At 40.6% G+C, this 24,257-nt stretch overlaps 2 protein-coding genes across 8 annotated transcripts in view; both read right to left on the reverse strand.

Moving 5' to 3' along the window:
• Positions 1 to 14,073: 14,073 nt before the first annotated feature.
• On the reverse strand, positions 14,074 to 17,296 carry FGFBP2 (fibroblast growth factor binding protein 2). Its single transcript, XM_012472441.3, has 2 exons — positions 16,552 to 17,296; positions 14,074 to 14,470 (listed from the first exon to the last, which is right to left on the reverse strand). The coding sequence occupies exon 1, from the start codon at positions 17,241 to 17,243 to the stop codon at positions 16,572 to 16,574; it is 672 nt and encodes a 223-aa protein (XP_012327864.2). The 5' UTR covers positions 17,244 to 17,296; the 3' UTR covers positions 14,074 to 14,470; positions 16,552 to 16,571.
• A 4,504-nt stretch (positions 17,297 to 21,800) lies between these two features.
• PROM1 (prominin 1) overlaps positions 21,801 to 24,257 on the reverse strand; it is a 106,512-nt gene continuing 104,055 nt past the window's right edge. For all 7 annotated transcript variants that reach the window (XM_064365832.1, XM_064365811.1, XM_064365824.1 and 4 more), the window contains one exon: positions 21,801 to 22,934. The gene's annotated coding sequence lies outside the window, so the exon portion shown is untranslated. The remainder of the gene's footprint in view (positions 22,935 to 24,257) is intronic.

Consider the following 24,257-nt stretch of genomic DNA (forward strand, 5'->3'; position numbering starts at 1 on the left):
GGGCAAGTCTGGTCTCATAGGTAATTCTCTTTACACAAGTAAGTTGAGACCTCACCTTTAGGGCCTTCTTGTCCCTATCTTGATTATTCACAAGGTCAGCTTTTGACTCTCTGGAGACCACTCCCAGGAAATCCATGAGAATGCTGGGGCTTAGCTTACTGAAAACTAAAAGTGCTGGTGTCCACCTGGTGGCAGCAGCCATCTAGCCCCAGAGACAACTCTGGAAGAGCTACTGCAGGAGGAGCCTATAGCCCAGTGAACTAAATGGAAAACCATCACCTTTGCCTTAATCAGTGCTCACAAGAACCAGACATGCCTTTTTCCCCTATTCTTGGGAACAGCCAGCAAGCTGCCTGGTTGGTGACAACTGACTGGGATATTAAGGACACTCCTCTATGGGGCAACAAGCTATTGATAGCCACTACTGCAGCCTCGTGAGACATTTTTGTTGCCCTTGTGGATGCCATGGGAAGGATGCATGTGAGGTGAGATAACACGGAACAAAGTGGGTGACTGGGCCTTCTAGCTCTGGTGTTCAGCATCACTGCCTCAATCCATTATTGTACTGGAGATGGTAATCTTGCCACTAACACAAAGGCTCAAAAGTTAAGCCTCATCTGAGTGTCACAGAGAGTAAAATGGCCTGTGGGGACTGTGGTCCCTCTCAGCAGCTGATCTCTCTCTCTAAAGGTGACAAGGATCCTTAGCTCTGGGAGTAGAACCTGACTTTGTCTGGCAAATACAATACATTGGTCCTCTGCTGTCACCTGGTGGCTGCCACTGGCATGCAGTGGTAATTGACAACTATCATCATGGAGTTGCCATTCTGTGAAGCTGGCAGATTCTGGCCACACCATAGTGGCACCGGACACTATTCTCTGCCTTGCTTAGTATCTGGTTCACTTGTAGTTGGTTGATGCCACACTGTTCACAGCAAGGGGGACCCCAGTAGTGGGCTAATGGACAAAACATTCAATGAACGTTTCATGTCCTTGGTCTCAGCTTGGTGGCATTTTTAAGTGGTGAGATAGGCTTTGGAAGATGTGACTGAGAAAACTGCTAGACAGATGATGTTATCTGCACTGTGGCCTACACATCTTTAGCAGACAGTGTGAGCATTGCATGCAGCTGCTCCTCAGAGGAAACATTCCGTTTGGAGGAGGTGTTTGAGAAAATCAGGACAGAAGAGGAAGGGATTCAGGGAGGTTGGTTCTCTATGTCCGTGATTTCACCATAAAATCTCTCAACCACTGTTTTTTGTTTGTTTGTTTGTTTGTTTTAATTAACTCTGCCACCTGGGAAACCTCACTAGTTTCATAATTAGGTGACACCATCAGTGACAACACAAAGAGTTGACTAATCTGTTGCTTCTACCGCCACCTTGTTTGGGTTATTGAATATGGAAGATCATATGATTAATTGCTAGAATTTGTGAACCCTAATGAACTTTTTCAGTGGCCCAGTTCTACTACTGTGCGCAGCCCTCATGATTGGTGACCCTCAATGAGGAAGGCCTGGGTGTGGGCGAGTAATTGATTAATAAAGATGGATATAGCAGTTACTGAATTAGTACAAACAGATTATGTCACTGTTGAAGGAAAGGAGCACCCCCAGTACTAGGGAGAAATCGCCTTTTACATTTCAGTAAATAAATCAATTAATTTTTTGTATAAAGTAATAGTAGATACTCATATTTTTCTTATGGATATGCTCTTATTTCAGTACCTTTTGGTGAAAAGACTTTCCTTTTTTTAAATTTTTCTTTAAAATTCAAATAAAATACATATATCATAAAGTATGCCATCTTAACCATTTTAAGTGTACAGTTCAGTAGTATTATTTACATTTGTTATGCAACCATCACTCCTATTCATTTCAAGAACTCTTTTAAAAATCTTCTAAAATGAAACCTTGGTAAACATTAAACTTTAACTTGCCATTCTCACCTCACCATAGTCCCTGGAAACCAACGTTCTACTTTGACTCTATGATTTTTGGCTCGTCTAGGTACCTCATATCAGTGGAATCATGCAGTATTTGTCTTTTGTGACTGGCTTATTTTATCTAGCATAGTATCTTCATGGTTCGTCCACATTGTAGCGTATGTCAGAATTATCTGCTTTTAAGGCTTAATAATATTTCATTGTGTGTATATATCATGTTTTGCTTATCTGTTCATTCATCAATGGACATTTGGGTTGCTTCTACATTTTACCTACTGTAAATAATGTTGCTATAAACATGACTGTGCTAATGTCCTGCTCTCAATTATTTTGAGTATATATACACATGAAATTGCTGAATCATATAGTAGTTCTTTCTTTAACTTTTTGAAGAACTACCATATTGTTTTTCATAATGGCTATACCATTTTACCTTCCCAGCAAGGGTGCACAAGGTTCCCAATTTTTTCACATCCTTGCCAACTCTTGTAATTTTTCTGTTTTTTTACAGCAGCCATCCTAATGGTTGTGAGGTGGTATCTTGCCGTGGTTTTGATTTTCTTAATAATCAGTGATGTTGAACATTTTTCATGTTCTTATTGGTCATTTATATATCTTCTTCGGAGAAATGTCTACATAAGTCTTTTACCCATTTTGGAATTGTATTGTTTGGTTTTCATTGTTGTTGTGGAGTTGTCTTTATATTTTGGATATTAATTCCTTATGAGATCTATGATTTTGAAATAGTTTCTCCCATTCTATGGGTTTCTTTTTTACTCCGTTGATAATGTCTTTTGATACACAAAGGTTTTAAAATTTCATAATGAAGTTCAATTTCTTAGTTATTATTTTTGTTACCTGTGGCCTTTGGTGTCATATTTAAGAACTCATTGGCAAATCCAGTGTCATGAAGCTTATGCTCTGTTTTCTTCTAAGAGTTTTAAAGGTTTAGCTTTTACATTTAGGTGGTTGACCCATTTAATGTTAGTTTTTGTACGTGGTGCTAGAGAAGAGGCTGACTTCATTCTTTTTGTATTGGTATATCCAGTTTCTGTAGCACATATTGTTGAAAAGAGCATATTTTCCCCATTGAACAGTCTTGGCATCCTTGTTGAAAATCATTTCATTGTTTGTGCAAGGCTATGTCTCTTGGCTTTTTATTTGATTCCCTTGGTCTATATATCTACTTTATGCCACAACCATGGGTTTTTGGTCACTATAGTTTTGTACTAAGTTTTGAAATGAGGGAGTGTAAGTCCTCCAGCTTTTTTTTCTTTTTCAAGATTGTTTTGGGTATTTGGAGTTCCTTGAGATTCCATATGAATTTTACCATTTCTGCAAAAGAAGGACATAGGTCATTGGGATTTTGAAAGAGACTGCTCCCAAATCTATAGATTGTTTAGCATAGCATTGATGTATTAACAATATTAAGACTTCCATGCCATAAATATGGAATATCTTGTATTAGGTCTTCTTTAACATCTTTTAGCAATGTTTTCTAGTTTTCACTCTGCAAGTATTTCACCTACCTAATATATTAACTCATTAAGTATTATATTTTTTGTGCAATTGTATGTAGAACTCTTTTAATTTTATTTTAGATTGTTCATAGTTTGTGTAGAGAAGTGCCACTGGTTTTTTATTGTGTGTGTGTATTTATGAGTATTCTGCAGCTTTGCTGAATTCATTTATTGCCTCTCAGAATATTTCTGTGAAATCTTTAGGGTTTTTCTACATGTAATCATCATCTGCAAATAGAGATAGTTTTGCTTCTAACTTTTCAATTTGGATAGCTTGTGTTTCTTTTTATCTAATTGTTCCAAATAGAATTTTTACTAATATATCGAATAGAAGTGGTAAAAACAGGCATTGTAAGCTTGTCCCTGATTATACAGGAAAAGCTTTCAGTGTTTGATTATTTCATATGATATCTGCTGTGTGTTTTACAGAGATGGATTTTTTTATGTTAAGGTACTTACCTTCTCTTTCTAATTTTTTAAATGTATTTTATCATGAAAATTCTTAATTTTTCTCAAATGCTTTCTCTGCATGAGTTGAAATTAGCATGTGAGCTTTTTCCTTCATTCAGTTAATGTGTTGTATTATATTGATTGGTTTTCACATGTTGAACCATCCTTGACTTCCAGAAATAAGTCCAAGTTGGTCATGGTGTGTAATCCTTTTAATGTGTTGTTGAACTCAGTTTGCTAGAAATTTGCTGATGATTTTCCATCATTATTCATAATAAATATTGGTCTGTAGTTTTTTAAATTTTTCATATCTTTTCTGGCTTTCATATTAAGGCAATGCTAACCTCATACAATAAGGTAGAATATGTTCTGCTTTCTCCAATTATTCGAAAAATTTGAGAGGGATTTGTGTTAAGTCTTTTTAAGTGTTTTGCACAATTCACCTGGACATCAGATCCATGGCTTTTCTTTGCCAAGAAAGTTATTATTATTATTATTACTCTTTCTATCTCTTTAGTATAGAAAGCTATATTCAGTTTATCTATTTCTTTGTGATTCAGTCTTGGTAGATTTTGTTTTTCTAGGAATTTAAAATTTCTCTAATTTTTTAGTGTATAATTCTCATTTTGCTCTCCCTAATAATTTTTATTTCTTAGGAATTGAAGGTGGAATGCTCCACTGTATTTTCTGATTTTAGTAATTGAGTCATCTCTCTTTTTGTCTTTTTCCACCTAGCTAAAGGTTTGTCAATTACGTTGATTATTTCACGGAACCAACTTTTGGTTTCAGTGATATTTTTTCTATTGTTTTCTATTTTTTGTTTGTTTTGTTTTGTTTTCTGAGACAGGGTCTCACTCTGTCACCCTGGCTGGAGTCTCATGGTGTGATCTTGCTTCACTGCAGCCTCGACTTCCCAGGCTCAGGCAATTCTCCCACCTCAGCCCCCAAGTAACTGGAACTACAGGTGCATACCACTGTACCTAGCTAATTTTTTGTATTATTATTATTATTAGTAGTAGTAGTAGTAGTAATAGTAAAGACGGGGTTTCACCAAGTTGCCCAGGCTGGTCTCAAACTCTTGGGATCAGGTGATCCATCTACTTCAGCCTCCCAAAGTGCTGGGATTACAGGCATCAACCACCATGCCTAGTGTGTTTCCTATTTCATTTATTTCATCCCTAATCTTTATTGTTTCCTTCCATTCTTCTATCTTTGAGCTTTGAGTTTTTGATTTTATTTTAATTAAAGGTTAGGTTGCTAATTTGAAATCTTTCTTTTTTAATCTTAGAGTCTATATCTATAAATTTTCCTCTTAGTGCTGCTTTTAGTAAGTACCATAAATTTTGGTATGTTGTGTTTTCATTTTTATTTGTCTATATTTTCAAATTTTCCTTAATCTCTTTGGTTATTATTTTCATAGAATATATATATATATATATGTATAGTTTTTTCACTTTTGAACTATTTGTGTCTATGAATCTAAAGTGAGTCTCCATAGATAGCATATTTGTGTCATGGATTTTTTTTATCTTTTTGACCAATCTCTGTTCTTTGGAAAGTTTAATCCATTACATTTAAAGCAATTACTGATAATAAGAAACTTAGCTCTCTCATTTTTCTGTTTGACATATGCCTTTTTACATAGTGTTTTTTTTTGCCCTAATTTCCTTTATTACAGCCTTCTTCTGTGTTTACTTGATTTACTGTAGTAAAATCTTTTAATTCTCTTTTTATTTTGTGGATACTCTAAAGCTATTTTTGTTGTGATTACTACAGAAATTTCATTAACCTCCTAAAGTCCTAACACTCATTTAAATTTGTACCATCTTACTTTAAATTACATACAAATATTTCTACTCCTTTACGATTGTGTCCTCATCACTTTCAGTTGTTGATATCACAAAGCAACATCTTTATATACATTGTGTGTCCTAAAACCTAAACTAATAACTGTTTTTAAATTCGTTAGTTTCTTATATTATGGAGCAAATGAAATGTGGAGTTACAAATAAAAGTGACAATAATACTAGTTTTTAGACTAATGATTATATTTAAGCATATTAGTCTCTGAAATCATGTAGAAAATCATAAGTGGAGTTAGAAATGGTCAATACAGTAATACTAGCTTTTATAATTGCCCATGTATTTATCTTTACTGAGATACTGGGGTACTGATAATGGGTATTGAAATTTTCAACTATTGTTGTAAAACCATCCATTTCTTCTTCTAATTATGTCAATTTTTGCTTCATATATTTTGATGGTCTATTATTAGGTGAATAAAAGTTTATAATTAATATATTCCTCTTGCATTAATCTTATTAATAGATACTATTCTTTTTGTCTCTTGTAAACTCTATTGACTTAAAGTCTGTTTTGTTTGATATTAGTATATCCTTCTCTACTCTCTTTTGGTTACTATTTTCATGAAATGTCATTTCCATCCTTTAACTTTTGACCCATTTGTACCTTTGGATCTAAAATGATTCTCTGTAGACAGCACACAGTTGGATCATGTGTTTTATTTATTCTGTTAATCTATGTGTTTTGATTGGAGAATTTGATACATTTACATTTAAAGTAATTACTAACGTGTCTCTTTCCTGTGATACTAAAAAATAAAATAAAATAGAAATAATCACTAATTTTGTCATTTTGCTATTTGTTTTTTGTATAGCTTTTTGTTCTTCATTTTCTGCATTACTTTATTTTTTGACTCATTAATTTTATTGTAGTGAAATATTATAATTCCTTCTCATTTCCTTTTGTGTATATGATATATCTACATTTTTGTGGTTACCCTGGGAATTTCATTTAACATTCTAAAGTTATAATGCTTTAATTTGAATTTAAATCACATTAACTTCAATAACAAAGTAATCTGCTTTTTTTGCAGCTCTATTCCCATCCTTTTCATTCAGTTGTTGATATAATAAAATCACATTTCTGTGTGTTTCAAAAACATAAATTAATGATCATTTTTAAAAATGCATCAGTCTCTTAAATTACATAGAAAAGAAAAAGTAGAGTTACAAATGGTGGTTATGATAGCGCTAACTTTTATAACTGCCATGAATTTACCTTTACTAAGATATTTACTTATTATCAAGTGTCTTTTCATTTCAACAGGACTCTGTTTACCATTTCTTGAAAGGTTTGCTTAGTGGTAAAAAAACAAAAAAACAAAAAAACTCCCTCAGCTTTGTACATCTAGGAATGTCATGTTCTCTCCCTCACTTTTGGAGGACAGCTTTGCCAGATACAGGATTCTGGTTTTACTTTTCTTTTTAATCACTTTGAATAAATTATCACTAGTTAATGCCTTCCAGATTCAAAAGTTCCTGATGAGAAATCTGCTAAAAATCCTGTTGAGGGTCCTTTGTATGCAACAGGTCACTGCTGTCTTGCTGCTTTCAAGATTCTCTCCTTGCCTTTCAATAGTTTAATTATGTGTCTTGGTGTAGGTCTCTTTGAACTCATTCTACTTGGAGTTTGTTGAACTTACTGGATGTTAGTGTTTACGTCTGTCATCAAATTTGGTAAGTTTTCAGCCATTGTTTTGTCAAATAATCTCTCTTCCCTTTTTTCTCTCACTCCTCCTTCTGGGATTCCCACAATGGATATGTTGGTCCACTTTGTGGTGTCTCTCAGGTCCCTTAGGCTCTGTTCACTTTTCTTTAATCTCTTTTATTTCTGTTCCTCAGACTCAAAAATTTCAATTGTCCTATATCCAAGTTTGCACATTTTGTCTTCTTCCTACTTCAAATCTGCTTTTGAATTCATCCAGTGAATTTTTCATTTTAGTTATTGTACTTTATAACTCCATAATTTTTTTCATTTTAGTCTGGGTTTTCTATCTCTTTATGGATATTTTCATTTTATTTATCCATCATTTTCTTGACTTCTCCACAACCTCCTTTAGTTATTGAGAATCTTCAAGAGAGTTGTTTTAAAGTATTCTCTAGTACATTCACCATCTATCTTTCTCTGGGACATCAGGGACATTTTCTGTTGGCTTACTTTTTTCTTTCAAGTGGCTACACTTTCCTGTTTTTTCATATGCCTCATGTTTTTTTGTTGAAAGTGGGACAATTAATAATGTGGGAACTCTGGAAATCATATCCTCCCCTTCCACCAGGGTTTGCCGTTTTTGTTTTCATTTTGATTTTTGAGGTTATCTCCACACTGAGGATTAGCCTGAGATATAAACTTAAGGATTACTCAGACCTTTTTAAGAGACTACAGCTTTCTACGGGAATGTACAGTGATGTTCTAATTTCCCCACATATGTAGTGGCTTGTGAATGTCTTCATTTTTAATAATGATTAAGTCTTTTTAAATTCCCTGCAAGTCACTTCAGTTGGAGGGAAGGAGCTTGCAACCATAGTTGCCCACCTTTGTGTCTGCACCTCTGTGATCAGACACAGCAATCAGTAATGAGGACACAGATTCCTGATATTTGTAAGTCATGGTCAGTACTGCTCATCCTGGCTCCAAAAATCTGCATACAAGCTGCTTCAGAAACACGTTTGGCTGCCTGCCATAGGGCTGAAATTGGGAGCTGGGTAACTACTACAGAGCTAAAAGTTGAAATTGACCCAAATTAACTGCAACTGACCATCCATGCCTTCCCCTGGAAGTTGCACGCCTTCAATAGATTCCAAAGTTCTGAAATAGTGACATCAGGCAGATTCTGCCACTGCAATTTTTATCTAAGTGGGGAGATAGATTTTTGATATTTCTTAATCCATCATCTTCTACTTTTTTTAAAAAATAAATTTTGAATGGAGACAATTCTTCCTGACATCTCATGGAATGATTGGCCTGCTTTTGCTTAAACTTCCCAGTAGCAAGACGTTTACTCCCTCACAAAGTAATGTGATGTGCTATTTACAGGAAGCCTGCTATTGTAAGTGCCTAAGGGATTCACCTCACCTGCTGCCTAGACAGAGCCAATTCATCAAGACAGGGGAACTGCAATAGAGAAAGAGTAATTCACGCAGAGCGGGCTGTGCGGGAGACTGGATTTTTTTATTACTCAAATTAGTCACCCTGAACATTCAGGGAGCAAAGTTTTTGTTTTTTTAGTTTTTTGTTGTTGTTGTTTTGGTTTTGTTTTTTTCTGAGACAGAGTCTTGCTCTGTCACCCAGGCTGGAGTGCAGTGGCTCGATCTCAGCTCACTGCAACCTCTGCTTCCCAGGTTCAAGCAATTCCCTGCCTCAGCCTCCTGAGTAGCTGAGATTACAGGCACATGCCACCATGCCCGACTAATTTTTGTATTTTTAGTAGAGATGGGGTTTCATCATCTTGGCCAGGCTGGTCTTGAACTCCTGACCTCAGGATCTACTGTCCTAGGCCTCCCAAAGGGGAACAGAGTTTTAAGGATAGCTTGGTAGGTGGGGGGAAGCCAGTGAGCCAGGAGTGCTGATTGGTCAGAGATGAAATCATAGGGAGTTGAAGCTGTCTTCTTGTGCTGAGTCAGTTCCTAGGTGGGGGCCACAAAATCAGATGAGCCAGTTTATTGATCTGGGTGGTGCCAGCTGATCCATCAAGTGCAGGGTCTGCAAAATATCTCAAGCACTGATCTAGGAACAGTTTAGGGTCAGAATCTTGTCCCCTCCAGCTGCATGACTCCTAAAAAATTATTTCTAAACCTATGGCTAGTGTTAGTCCTACAAAGGCAATGTAGTCCCCAGGTAAGAAGGAGGTCTCCTTTAAGAAAGGGATGTTACCATTTTTGTTTAAACTATAAACTAAGTTTCTCCCAAAGTTAGTTCAGCCTACACCCAGGAATGAACATAGACAGCCTGGAGGTTAAAAGCAAGATGGAGTCAGTTAAGTTAGATCTCTTTCACTGTCTCAGTCATAATTCTGCAAAGACAGTTTCAATCCCTCTGCTTTGGTTATATAACATCTTAATCTTAAGTTGTAGGCTACGAAGATGGAAGAAGGTCATCAGTTGCTCTGGCTTCTTCCTGCTGACAGGGGACATAGTGGGAGGGAGAGTGAACCCCAAGGTGTGAAGACTGGAACTGCTTTGCCACTGTCAGCTTGCTCATGCAGGCCTGGCTGGGCTTTCAAGTCTTGCATAGTAAAACACTAGTACTTTTATCTATCATTTTACTACCATATTAAGTGAACAGCCTACTATAAGGTAAATAATGAATTCTAGGATGGGGAGTACAATTCCCAATTTTAAAAGCAAAGATTTGGGCCAGGTGCAGTGGCTCACACCTGTAATCCCAGCACTTTGGGAGGCTAAGGCTGGTGGATCATGAGTTCAGGAGGTCAAGACCAGCTTGGCCAATATGGTTAAACCCTGTATCTACAAAAAATATAAAAAAATTAGCGGGACATGGTGGCAGGCATCTGTAGTTACAGCTACTTGGGAGGCTGAGGCAGAAGAATTGCTCGAACCGGGAAGGCGGTGGTTGCAGTGAGCCGAGATCACGCCACTGCACTCCAGTCTAGGTGACAGAAGAAGACTCCATCTCAAAACAAAAACAAAAACAAAAACAAAAGCTAAGATTTGAAAGCATTAGTTTGGGGACTTCTAACTCACAAATCTAAGAATTTAGGATTTAGTCCAAATTGCAGAAAAAAATTCAAGAACAGCTATAACAACAGTGTACTATAGTTTTTCTTTTGAAGGATAACTTTTCTCTCTCCAGTCCCCATTTTTATTAAAAAACAAATCATAGTAGAACTGATTTGGAACTTAAGACATGGCCCTTGAGCATATGTTTGAGGTCTCATGAGGGGAAGAGGAATGAGATAAATGCTTGCTTAGAGGAGGGCAGTGATGTTGAGGGCGTTACTGACTCTTACCTAGGGAAACAGTGTCAGAGACATTCAAAGCAGAGCAACTCCATCTTGAATAGGGGCTGGGTAAAACGAGGCTGAGACTTACTGGCTGAGGTTAAGGCATTCTTAGTCATAAGATGAGACAGGAGGTCGGCACAAGATACAGGTCACAAAGACCTTGCTGATAAAACAGGCTGCAATTAGGAAGCTGGCCAAAACCCACCAAAACCAAGATGGTGACGAGAGTGGCCTCTGGTAGTCCTTGCTGCCCATTATATGCTAATTATAATGCATTAGCATGCTGAAAAGCAGTCCCACCAGTGCCATGACATTTTACAGATGCCACGGCAGTATCAGGGTGTTACCCTATTGGTCTAAAAAGGGGAGGAACCCTCAGTTCCAGGAATTGCCCACCCCTTTCCTGGGAAACTCATGAATAATCCATTCCTTGTTTAGCAAGGAATCAAGAAATAACTGTAAGTCTCCTTAGTCAAACAGCCCACACCACTGCTCTGTATATGGAGTAGCCATTTTTTTGTTTCTTGACTTCTCTAATAAACTTGCTTTCTTTGTGCTCTATGAACTCACCCTGAATCCTTTTTTGCACAAGATCCAAGAACCCTCTCTTGGAGTCCAGATCAGGAACCCTTTCCTGTAACAGCGGTACTCAGGAAAGGCACGGGAGGTGCAGGAGCTCCCTGTGCAGGGAAGATAAGGGGGAGACAAGCATTTCCCACTGAAGGTGAGCTTTGGGCCTGCTGATCGGACCTGTGAAACACCCCTGCAAAAGCAACTCTCAGGACTCACTCCACCTTGTCCTTTAGTTTGTGCAGCAGTTATACAGGCACAGACTGTTTTGCCCAACAACCCACAGTCTGAAATCTGGCTTAGCCCACGCTTCTTGGGCAAAAACTTCTTCAGAAAACTTTCAGGGCCTCTCCTTTTAGGATGACTGAAATATTGCTTGGCCAATGTTACTGTGCATAGAACACATGGAAATGTTAAAATACGCATTCCTGCACCTCACTCCAGATACCCTGGTTCAGTATGTCTGAGGTGGGGCCTGAGAATTAGCTTTTTTTTTTTTTCTTGAGACGGAGTCCTGCTCTATTGCCCAGCTGGAATGGATTAGCTCTATCTCAGCTCACTGCAACCTCTGCCTTCTTGGTTCAAGTGATTCTCCTGACTTAGCCTTCTGAGTAGCTAGGATTACAGGAGCAAGCCACCATGCCCAACTAATTTTTGTATTTTTAGTAGAGACAGCGTTTCACTATGTTGGCCAGGGTGGTCTCCGACTCTTGGCCTAAGGTGATCTGCCCGCCTCAGCCTCCCAAAGTGCTGGGATTACAGGCATAAGCCACCACACCCAGCTGAGAATTAGCATTACTAAAGTTCCCTAAGAGAAGCAGATGCCTCTGGCCCACCTGTCACCCTTTGGGTAGCACAGATTTGAATTGTGTTTCATCATTAAAATCAGTTATATGGTGACCTTACTTTAAAATGTTAGTGAAAAATGGTCTGTGACAAATCCCAACCTATCCTGTGATGTTTATAAATTGAAAGCCATGAGCTTTAGAATGGGGTGGACCTGGATTTCTCTGCTGTCCTGACTCTTACAAGCTGTGTACAACTCACCTCTCCAGGCTTTCAAGTACCTCAGTTTTTAAATTGGGAATAAAATTACTTACCTCTTAGGGATGTGGTGAGAATTATATGAGGGGGCAAGTGAAAGACACAGAGCACTTATAAGAAATAGACTTGGTATGTCACAGTAGATGCTTGATGTATATATTTTAGAAACTCATCCCCAGCAAATGTCCCCTGACTCCTACCCACAGCCTCTGTGTCATCTCATACACTCATCAATGTGTTGTCTTGGTTTTCACTACTTCACTGTACTTCTAAGATGTGAAACCTAGTCAGTTTCAGTTAGCTCATCTCTCCCCTATCCAATGTCTTACACGGTGCTTGGGACATAGTTGATGATGAATAAATATTTGTTAATTGTGTGAACTACATCTAGAGGCCATATTAGTAGTCTTCAACCCAGGTTGCACATAGAATTGCCTGAAAATTACCTGGGATATGCCCCAGAGATTCTGATTCAATTAATCAAGGGTAGTGTTTCTCAACCTTGGCTGCATATTAGAGTCACCGGGGAAATGTAAGACTGCACATGCTGTGGCCCCATCTCTGGCCAGTTACACCATAACCACTGGGACTGGCACCCAAGCAGTAGTGTTTTTGAAAAGTTGCGCCAGGTGACTCCATTATGTGGCTGGGTTTGGGCACTACTGGGCTAGATGGGGAAACAATTTAAGCACATCCAGAGTGGACTATTGGGCAGGGCATGGTGGCTCACGCCTGTAATCCCAACACTTTGGGAGGCTGAGGCGGCTGATCACTTGAGGTCAGGAGTTCGAGACCAGCCTGGCCAACATGGTGAAACCCTTTCTCTACTAAAAATACAAAAATTAGCCAAGTGTGGTGGCACATGCCTGTAATCCCAGCTGCTCAGGAGGCTTAAGCAGGAGAATCACTTGAACCCAGGAGGCAGAGGTTGCAGTGAGCCCAGATAGTGTCACAGCACTCCAGCCTGGGTAACGGAGTGAGATTCTGTCTCAAAAAAAAAAACAGTGGACTATTAATGTGTTCTTAGGTCAGACAAATATGAAATTAGGAAGGGAGTGAGTCACTTTTTGCGTATGTCTAATAAAATCTAATTTTGTCCTTTCCGAGTCTGTTGATTTAATTTAATTGCTGAGTGTACAGGGTTGTTCTCTTCCTAGTACACTTCTCTATCCTTTTGGCTAGTTGCTGTTGCTGTAGGGTGGCTGTGCTGGGTTGAATAGTGTCCGCCAAAAATTTATGTCCATCTGGAATCTGTGAATATGATCTTATTTGGAAATAGGGTGTTTGTAGACACAACGGAGTTAAGACAAGGTCATTCTTGATTAGAATGGGCCCTAATCCAATGGCTGGTGCCTTATAAGGAGAGGGAAATTTGGACACACGTGTAAGGGAAAACTCCATGTGAAGACAGAGACAGGGATCAGAGTGATGTGTCTATAAGCCAAGGAATGTCAAGGATTCCAGTAACTTTAAGAAACTGGGAGAGAGGCATTTAACAGATTTTCCCTCAGGCCCTCCAGGAGAAACTAACTTTGGCACACCTTGAGGCACTTCTTACCTCCATAACAGTGAGATAACACATTTCTGTTGCTTTAAGCCACCTAGTCTGTGTAATGCATGATGGCAGCCTGAATGAAACGACAGTGACTTAATGGATATCCATGATCTCTATAGCATCTAGGTGTCGAGTTTGTTAAGAAGATTAAAGTCATATTTCTGAAATCATTCCTTTATTTTGCACACACACAGCTGCTATTCACTGAACTTTCTCTAACTACAAGTCCTTGCTGCCATGCAATGAAATGTGACAAATTCACGTCTTGCTCAGAAGGCTGAACTGGAAATTCATGAATGTGTTACATATTTAAACTTTCATAGAAGGCTCTAATCCACAAAGCAAAGCTTCTACAGATAGAAAGTAAATGTGTATGCTTGTCACTCTTGGGCCCATCAGCTCCTTCCAGAAAGGAAGGTTTCTTTTCCAAACTTCAGAGACGCTGCAGATCAAGAATTCGGGCAGGTGCATCTGATTAGAAACTCCCTTCATCAGGTGTGAAAACGTTGGACTGAAAGCAACATAATATAAAAAGAGGTTGTTCTCTGTCAGGGAGAATTCAGCTCTAAAAATAAAAATAAAAAAAAAGCAAGGGATGTGAAAAATTCTTTGTTAGTTTTTATGGGCTGAGTAGTGTCCCTTCCAAAACCTAAAAACCTTAAATTGAAGGCCTAACCTCCAGTACCTAAGGGAGTGTTTGTATTTAAAGATAGGGGCCATTAAAGAGGTGGTTTAGGTTAAATGGAGTTGTTAGGGTGGGACTTCATCCAGTATGACTGGTGTCCTAACAAAAGAGATGAGACACAGATCTACACTAAGAAGGCCGCCATCTGTGAGCCAAGGAGAGAGTCCTCAGAAGACACCAGTCCTGCTGACACCTTGATCTTGAACTTTCAGTCTTCAGAATTGTGAGAAAACAGATTTCTGCTGTTGTTTAAACCACCTAGTCTGCGGTATTTTGCTATGGCAGCCCTAGCAAGCTAACACAGTAGTCCTACGCAGCTTATCTGCAGGATCAAGATACTGTTTTAAGCTTCAGCCCCCTGTACGCATCTGCATATAAGCTGTGTATTTGTCCGTATAAATATGCATAGCTGTTCACATTGTTTACCTCTTTGTGGTGGGATTATGGATGAGGTTTTAAAATTATTTGTATTTTTCTGTTGTGTTTGAACTTTAAAAATGATTTGTATGTCTTATTTGTGGAAAGACAAAAAAAAATCGACTTTTAAAAGAAAAAAAAAAAAAAAAAACAAGGACCTCTCCTCAATAGTAATTTATTCTGGCTTAAGTGGCCCCTTTTCTCCTCTGGGACAGATATGAAATATTAAACAAGCAGAAAACCTCCAGCTCAGAAGAGCAGACACTAAACCAATTCCGAGATGACCCAACATTTCTTGCTGCCTGGGCATTTTTAGAAAAAGCCTTATTTGTTTTGTGGTATTAGTTATCAAAGTGCTTTTTATCAGGAAATCTGCTTTTTTCCAATTTTTTTACATAGATAATATGAAAAACCTCAGAAACTCTCCTTTTAAACTCAGAATGCACAAATAAGACTAGAAACCCATGTAAATGAACTCCTTGCTGGTGTATAAAATTAATGAAAGGTGCTGCATTTAAGGATAGAGATCAGTCATAAGCCTTATTTCCACAAGAAAATGTTTGGCCTTTTAAAAACAACACTTCGGGGTTCAGGCACGGTGGCTCACACCTGTAATCCCAGCACTTTGGGAGGCTGAGGTGGGTGGATCACGAGGTCAGGAGATCAAGACCATCCTGGCCAACACGGTGAAACCAGGTCTCTACTAAAAATACAAAATTAGCCAGACGTGGTGGCACGTTCCTGTAATCCCAGCTACTCAGGAGGCTGAGGCAAGAGAATTGCTTGAACCCGAGAGGAGGAGGTTGTGCTGAGTAGAGATCGCGCCATTGCACTCCAGCCTGGGCAACAAGAGCGAAACTCTGTCTAAAAATAATAATAATAAAAAAATAAAAAATAAAAGCAACACTTGGAGTTGATTGAATCTGTTATTATTAATTAGATTTTTTCTTCTGCAATGAAAAAAATGATTAAAGTCTTTGAGAGCTGTGAGAAAGACTGAAGATTATTTGAGTCAGACTTTTCTCCATGCAAAACACCCCCCACCCTAACTCAACTCTGTAGGAGAGGAAACAGAACAAGATGCTGAGGTGACACCTCCACCGTGACATAGCACCTCAGCCACAAACAACGGCAGCCAAGGCTTGGTGCAGTAGGAAACATCACCAAGCAGAATTCCAAAGGCCTCAGTTTAATAGTGAGGTGGTCCCATCACAAGGAGATTCTCAACCTTGGCTGCACATTCAAATCACTTGGGGGAGAGTTTTAAAAGTACACGTTCCTGGGTTACTATGTTGGAGACATAGATGAAACGGTGTGGCGAGGTGCCTGGGCATCTGCATTTTTAAAGCTCCTTGTAGGTGATTCTTGTGCATCACCAGGGTCAAGTGCCTCCTGATGAGCCACTCATCTACTCTGCTCTACAACAGACAGCCCCAAACCCACCCACAAACACATGCTGAGACTCTGATGTGGTCGCAGCAGTTGTGAAAGTGGTAAGTGCCTCTCGCGTACTTTCTGTATATGAGTAAAGGAAAGGGTGTTACCTGTAGGGGTCTTTCACCTGTCACCCTCGGAAGAAGCTGATGAGAAAGGCGCACAGGGCCTGGAAGGGTTTCCAACAGTGTTCCCAGGGCTGCTTCTTTGCTTCCTCATTCCCTCCGGACCTTGGTGCAGGCTGGGTAGCTTTGGCTGTGGGTTGGGTGGTGGGTTTGGCTTTTCCAAGCTCTTCCATCGAGTCCTTTCCCAGCTGTCTTGCTTCTGTGGGTTTCACTGAGGCCTTGGGCCTCAGAGATGGCGTCCCAGCCTCGGGGTGCTGGTTGGGCACTGGGCTACCCTTGAGGCTGGAAGTCACCTGCTGCATGTGGGCCTGGGGCCCAGCCTTCCTGCACACAGATGGCCTCAGCACTGGGGCCCCCTGGCACGCATGGTGAAGGCGCTTCAGCTCCTGCAGGGCTTGGTTCCAGTAAGGTTTGGGATCGGTAGCGAAAGCCTGGCACATGCTGGGCTGCCCCCTGTACTCACACCAGTACGTCTGATCTGTGTTGTGGCAGTCGATGCGAAGCCAGACTTCCCTGGCACCTTGCCCCAAGCTGCTGGGGCGCATAGTGCAGGAATCTCTCCCTCCAGTTTGGAAATGGAATTCCTCCCCAGTGATTCCTTGCTTTTGCCTTGGGGCCTGACCCAAAGTCCCCAGGCAGGACAAGGTCACCAGTAGGAGGCACGGGATGAACTTCATGGTGATGCTCTAATTAAGCTGCCTGCAACACTGCACCAGGAGAGAGAACCCAAGTGGGACGAGTCACCCTTTAAAAGGTGCTGCACAAAAGACTCTTTCTCTGCAAGGGTGGGAGGGTGTTTTGCAGCAAATGCAAAACATGACCACAGACCCTGGACACATAACACTTGGCAAGGGCAGAGCAGCCACCAGGGGCTGCCTACCACGAGCAAAGGGAATGGTTTTCCTGAGTGCATCAGAGAGCTCTGCCCCAGCTCTGTTACACACAAAGCACCACACACAGCTTTGGGGTTGAGGGTTTTAGTTTTGCAACCATGAGGAGCTTGCTCTAAAATTGGCCCTTGTATGGGAACAGCCTTCTTTGTCAACATTTGGTATATGCCAAGGTGTGGCAATGGAGTTCTGGAAAGAGAGGTTTGCAGTTCAGAGTCTGGGCTGCCTCAAAGCTCCCTCCTGCTCCCCATCTTGGGGAGCCATGGGTTTAGTTAATCCAAAGGATGCCAGAGTTTTGTGAGCCTAGGTCTTATGAGATGGTCTAGCAAATGCAAAAAATACTCTGCGAGATTTAAAAAAAAGGAATTATGTGAGGGTGTGTGTTCTATAGGAATACAGAAACACTCCCCCTCCCACCCACTGAGCTGAGACCAGGAAGGCATGCAAATATATGTTCACACTGGGATTCAGTCTATTTTAGACCATGAATTCTATTTCAAATTCAATTGAAATAACACAGTTTTCATTATAGCACAAAAAAACATGATTTTAAATATTATCATTATTGTGCTAAAAATAGGAAAAAAAGCAAAATAAATTGAAAATAACTTCTGGTTCTGTGTCAAGAATCATATTTTGCTATGGTCATAAGTGTATTTTAGTGACCCTTCCAGAGGGCACTGTGGAGTGGACAAAAAGTGGCAATTTGTTGTTAGGGATAGGATTGACAGACACTGGGGGACTAGTTTGAATGTGAGGGATTTATCCTGGCGATCCCACCTTCAAGACAAATTAGTCAACTTGTCAGGTTAAGAAGGGATAAAGGACAATGTTTGTGTGTGTGTGTGTATGTGTGTGTGTGTGAGATGGGGCCTCACTCTGTCACTCTGTCACCTAGACTGAGTTGCAGTGATGTGATCATAGCTCACTGTAGCCTCCAACTCCTCGGCTCAATCACACCTCTTGCCTCAGCCTCTCAAGTAACTGGGACTACAGGCATGAGCTACCACATCCAGCTAATTCTTAAATTTTTAGTTTTTAGGGACAAGGTCTCATTATACCGTCTAGGCCGATCTCAAACTCCTGGTCTCAAGCAATCCTCCTGCTTCCTTGTCCTCTGGAGTCACTGGAATTACAGATGTGAACCACCACAACCAGCTAAGGGTAGGTTCTTTTTTTTTTTTTCCTAGAGACAATCTCACTTTGTCACCAAGGCTAGAGTGTAGTGGCGAGATCTCAGCTCACTGCAACCTCTGCCTCACAGGTTCAAGCGATTCTCCTGCCTCAGCCACTTGAGTAGCTAGGATTACAGGCACTCATCACCATGCCCAGCTAATTTTTGTATTTTTAGTAGAGACGGGGTTTCTCCATGTTGACCAGGCTGGTCTTGAACTCCTGACCTCAAGTGCTGAGTTAGCCTTGAGGACTTAGCCTTCCAAAGCGCTGGGATTACAGGCATGAGCTACCAGCCTGGCCAAGAGCAGGTTCTTAAGGCAGGACAATGCTTCCCATAAAGGAGTGCTCCTGGAGGTCAGGTTTATGGACTGCTGAAATGTCAAGGGCAAGGAGGCAGCGGTGAGAGACAGGCTGGAGAGGTGACTCAGGGTGGAGTCCGCAGCCCCAGTATCAGTCCACAGGGTCAATTCTGAGACAGAGGTTTGGTTTTTGTGTGCTTCTGATTCAGGAGCCCCTGGAGTAAGCAGCACTGCAAGCCAGGCTCCATGTCATGGCCAGAGGAAGGCGGGTGTTCAGCTCCAACCTCCTTTCCCCCACCCACCACAGTGTTGCAGGAAACAGCTTGCTAGACCCATCCAGCCACCCTGAGTTTATGGCTAGCCCTTTTCAACACCCTAGTGAGGTTGAGTTTACCCTGCAATCGGAACTTACCATAAGAGTGCTAATCATGCTCTTCTACCTTTCACTTTTGAAACAAGCCAATCCTCAAGACCCTTGCACTAGTTGTGCCCACTGTCTGAACACTGCATGCCTGGCTTCTTCCTGCCACCTTCACAGAAACCTTCCCTCGCTATACAATGCAAAGGAGTTCTGTTCCTCTATCACTTCATCCTGCTTCAACCCTCTTGAAGGCAGTGATTTCTTTCTTATTTGCTTGTCCATCTTTAAATGTGGAGTGTCATGATCAGATTTGCACTGTAAGAAACTGCAGTGTTGAGGAAGGATTGGTGGTGGCACAGGCTGTGCACAGGGAGGGTAGTGGGCAAGATGGCTGTGTACAGGCTGAGTTGCTGTAACAAAAAGACCCTTTCTGCTATGAACCAGTCTTCCAGGTCCATGCTCAGCAGTTCTTCAGATTTAACACACGGCTTCCAGGGTTTGTTTGATTGCTGCCATTTCCAGTGGAATAAGTCAAGGATCTGCAGTTTTGTCTTAGTAGATACTTCACTTACTTACCACTGGCCAAAGCCTAGTTACTCACCACACCTAGCTGCAAGGGAGTCTGGGAAATGTAGCGCCCACAAGATAGCCACATCTAGCCAAAACTCAGGGGGCTGGAAGCGTAAAAGAAAAAGGAAAATGCCTCACTAGCCAAGAGACATGAAAACTTTAAGAGGGTATTGTCCGTGGAGATGGAGAAGCTTGGTGACCAGGGGTGGATGGAAGGGAGAGGGAAAGCTGACTTAAGAGATTCCTCTGGCTCCAGTGATATGATGAAGGTGGAGCAATTCAAGAAAGGGAACGTGGCTGGGAGAGTTGTGGGGATGTGAAGGTCAGGACAGTGGTTTAAGGCAGGGGCCATAAACTGTGGCCCATGTGGCCTGCTTTTGTAATTTTTGGAGAACACAGCAATGTCCATTCACTTACTTATTGTCTATGGCTACTTTTACGCTACAATAGAGTTAAGGAGACATAGGCCACGTGGCCCAGAAAACAAAACATATTCACCATCTGACCCCTTACAGAGAAAGGTTGCCAACCTCTGGTTTAAGGTGCATCTGGGTGGAGACATGTCATGAATACAGGGGTGGCCGGAGCTCTACTGTGATGAGACAACCAAAGGGAGCAGGTGAAGCAATAAGCGAATGAAATTGCCCAAGGAAAGAGTGAGGGGTGGGCCAGGAGAGAACTTGCGAATACCACCTAAATTTAAGGGTTGGCGAGATGAGCATTGGAAGGAGACTGAGGAATAGACAGCCACGCCCCAGGAGGACACTGGAGAGGGATCCTTTGGGAGCCTGAAAGGAGATCTTTGTAAAGGGGCTGTGTTCACAAAAGTCAAGTCCTCGATAACCCCGAAAGGAGCTCTTCAGGAGTGGTGGAGATAGAAGCCAGGTCGCAGGAGTAGAAGAAGCAATGGAGGTGAGAAAGTGGATATAGAGATGTGTAGAGAATTCTTTTACGGAAATTATTTGTGAAGAGAGAGGGAAAAAAGAAAACATGTTGTTATACCAGGCTAAGTGTGCAGTGGGGTTGAGGAAAGGCTGATTTTTTTTTTCTCTCTCTTTTTTTTTTTTTTTTGTTGAGACAGAGTCTCGCTCTGTTGCCAGGATGGAGTGCAGTGGCACGATGATGGCTCATCGCAACCTCTGCCTCCCAGGTTCAAGACATTCTCCTGCCTCAGCCTCCTGACTAACTGAGACTACAGTTGCATGCCACCACATTCAGCTAATTTTTGTGTTTTTAGTAGAGACAGTGTTTCATCATGTTGGCCAGGATAGTCTCGATCTTCTGACCTTGTGATTCACCTTCCTCGGCCTTCCAAAGTGCTGGGATTACAGGAGTGAGCTGCCATGTCTGGTCAGGCTGATTTTTTTTTAGGAAAGATAAGAACTTTAGGACCATATCCTTCCACTGTATGTTTGGTGATTTGAGATACTGAAAAATAAATAGGTAAAAGTTGCAAGAGTGACACTAGTATTACTAAGTTGGGTTGAATAACTTGAATTATTTAAATGGGTGATGGAAAAATCAGGTTTTCAAAAAATGGGAAGAGATAATTTCCTCCAAAAGAGGAAATTATACACTATATAGTCTTGTTTAAGTTGCAAGCTTCTTGTGTGTAGTTTTAAAAAAATTCATTTTTACTTATGTGTGCTTAGGAGTACATCAGGCAAAGTAGAGTTTGCCTAGAGTTGGTATTCAATGGCGTATATTGTGATCTGGACAGTTCCCTAAGAAATGATGACTTCAGATCTGAGAAAGGGAGGATCTAAAAAAAAAAAAAAAAAAAAAAAGCCCACTTTGACCTTGACCTTGAATTACTTCTGTATAATGGGCTCTTTAACAATAAGAAAATAATGGAATACATTCACAAATAACATATGCCCAAATTTCAGCATCTAAGTTGTGAGTCTCGATCTATTCAAGGAGGCAACATACAGATCATGTTTTCCAAGATTGTTTTTATTGAAATAAATCAGAACTGCAATCTGCACATGAAAAGACCTGGGGGAAAGCCTACATCCGGAATTTCATTATGCCAATGTTAATTTTGTCTGACCGGTTTTTATTGTTGATGATTTTTGATAATGACAGCTCCAACATGAAAATCCTAAAGCAAATGGATGTTTACCTTGTGCTTTCATGTATATTTAGGGACCAAACACAAAAGATTCATCCATGCTGGACACCAAATCTAAGAATTGTGACAGGATCTTCTCATATTTCATTTTAGAACCCTTGCCACTAGTCAGGTGATATTCATGGTAGCTGCATTCCATTTAATGTTTACCCTAATACAACAGAAGACTCTGTTAAAGTGTACACTGTAATTGGCATCTGTTAAAACAACTCCACTTTTGAACGAACAGCATTTCTTTCTCTCGAGATCTCTCTTTCTATTCTGAATTTGCTAGATGGAGTTACACGGGTTTCTCTGTGATTGCTTTTGCATGCCATTTCCAAATGGAACACGATCAATCTTTGATAAATAATAGATGAAATCTCTGAACAAAGAATATGCTGTAGGTTTCACACACTTTTAGTGAAAATGGATTATTTTCAACAGCACCAAGAAGTCAACAGTGACTTATTTAGCTCATTTAGAAGAAAATCCTACAATACTCATTTGTTTAAAAAACTCTGTGGTCACAAAAGGTATATACACCATTTGCTGTACACAAAATGCATCTTTCCTGTAAACCAGTGTGTGTTTAGCACACTCCACGCATGGCAGTATGTTAGAACTTAGCCATCACATTTGAACAGCGTTTTGACAGAGATGCATCCAATGGGAACAAACACCCCATATACTGTAGTGTCTAAATAGAAACTTGGTGTAAAAAAGTAAAAAACAAAAATAGGGTGGGAGGGAGTCATCCTTGGAGAGCAATGGACCATGGACTGTAAGTGTGATTGTGTTCATTCTTAAAGCACTACCCAGAGACCAATGGTGCCATTTTCTTGGTGCCTGCCTGAGTCACTACGTCACCACTCGTGTTCCTCCTGGATTTGGAAAGTCCGTGTAGGCCCAGAAGCTACCGAAAATCGGTGATCCTTCCCACTTTGAGTATCCTGATGCTGAAATGAAAGTTAAACAAAATTTTAGAAATTGTTTTTGAATTAATAAAAAGAAAACCAGGAATGCATAATCCTAAAATTGTCCCCACCAGGAGCCTAAGAACTAAAGAAAATATAAATTCTTTCAAGAGACACAGAAATATGTTTGTTATAAAATAATTTGTTAAAATACAGAAATATAGAAAAAAATTTTTGTTTGTTTGGTTTTTGATTTTGTTTGTTTGTTTATTTTTTCAGATGGAGTCTCGCTGTGTCACCCAGGCTGGAGTGCAGTGGCACAATCTCAGTTCACTGTAACCTCCGCCTCTTGGGTTCAAGTGATTCTCCTTCCTCAGCCTTCTAAGTAGTTGGGATTATAGATGCGTGCCACCACACCCCACTAATTTTTGTATTTTTTAATAGAGATGGGTTTTTGCCATGTTGGCCAGGCTGGTCTCAAACCCCTGACCTCAAGCGATCCGCCTGCCTCGGCTTACCAAAGTGCTGGGATTTCAGGCATAAGCCACCACACCTGACCAGAAAAAAAACTTTTTTTAAAGTCTATAATACTCAGGGTACATGGTTGGTACACAGATTTCAAGATTTTTGTTGGTTTGTTTTTTAAGAGATCGGGTCTTACTGTGTTGTCCAAGTTGGAGTGCATGAGTGTGTTGGCAATTCACAGGTATAGTCATGGTTCACTGCATCCTTGAACTCCTGGGCTCAAGCAATCCTCCTACCACAGCCTCCCACCTCAGTAGCTGGGACTACAGGCAGGCACCACCATGCCTGGCTTATTTTTTTACTCTAAAAAAATCCCTTTTTTTTTTTGAGACAGAGCCTTGCTCTGTTGCCCAGGCTGGAATGCAGTGGTGCAATCCTGGCTCTCACTGCAACCTCTGCCTCTCAGGTTCAAGCAATTCTCCTGCCTCAGCCTCCTGAGTAGCTGGGATTACAGGTGCCCGCCACCACAACCAGTTAACTTTTTAGTAGAGACAAGGTTTCACCATGTTGGCCAGGCTGATTTCAAACTCCTGACCTCAAGTGATCTGTCTTGGACTCCCAAAGTGCTGGGATTACAGGCGTGAGCCACCACGCCAGGCCTTATGTTTTTACTCTTTAAAAAAACCTTATTTTTACACTATACACACACATACTCATTGTGCGTGTGTGTGTGTGTATATATAAATACACACACATTTATATAGCGATGTATGTATATACAGAGAGAGTGATCGTATAGTATATGTACACACAGTCATCCCTCCGGATCCGTGTGGGATTGTTCCAGGACCCCTGCGCTCATCCTCCTACATACTGTATATCATCTCTAGATCACTCACA

The sequence above is a fragment of the Aotus nancymaae genome, unplaced genomic scaffold (assembly GCF_030222135.1).
Source record: "Aotus nancymaae isolate 86718 unplaced genomic scaffold, 86718_ANA_hifiasm-v0.15.2.pri h1tg000006l, whole genome shotgun sequence".
In the NCBI taxonomy this organism is placed as follows: Eukaryota; Metazoa; Chordata; class Mammalia; order Primates; family Aotidae; genus Aotus; species Aotus nancymaae.

Bases quoted from the DNA above. Each gene is read 5' to 3' on its own strand.
- FGFBP2 (XM_012472441.3), bottom strand. From the start codon at position 17,243: ATGAAGTTCATCCCGTGCCTCCTACTGGTGACCTTGTCCTGCCTGGGG.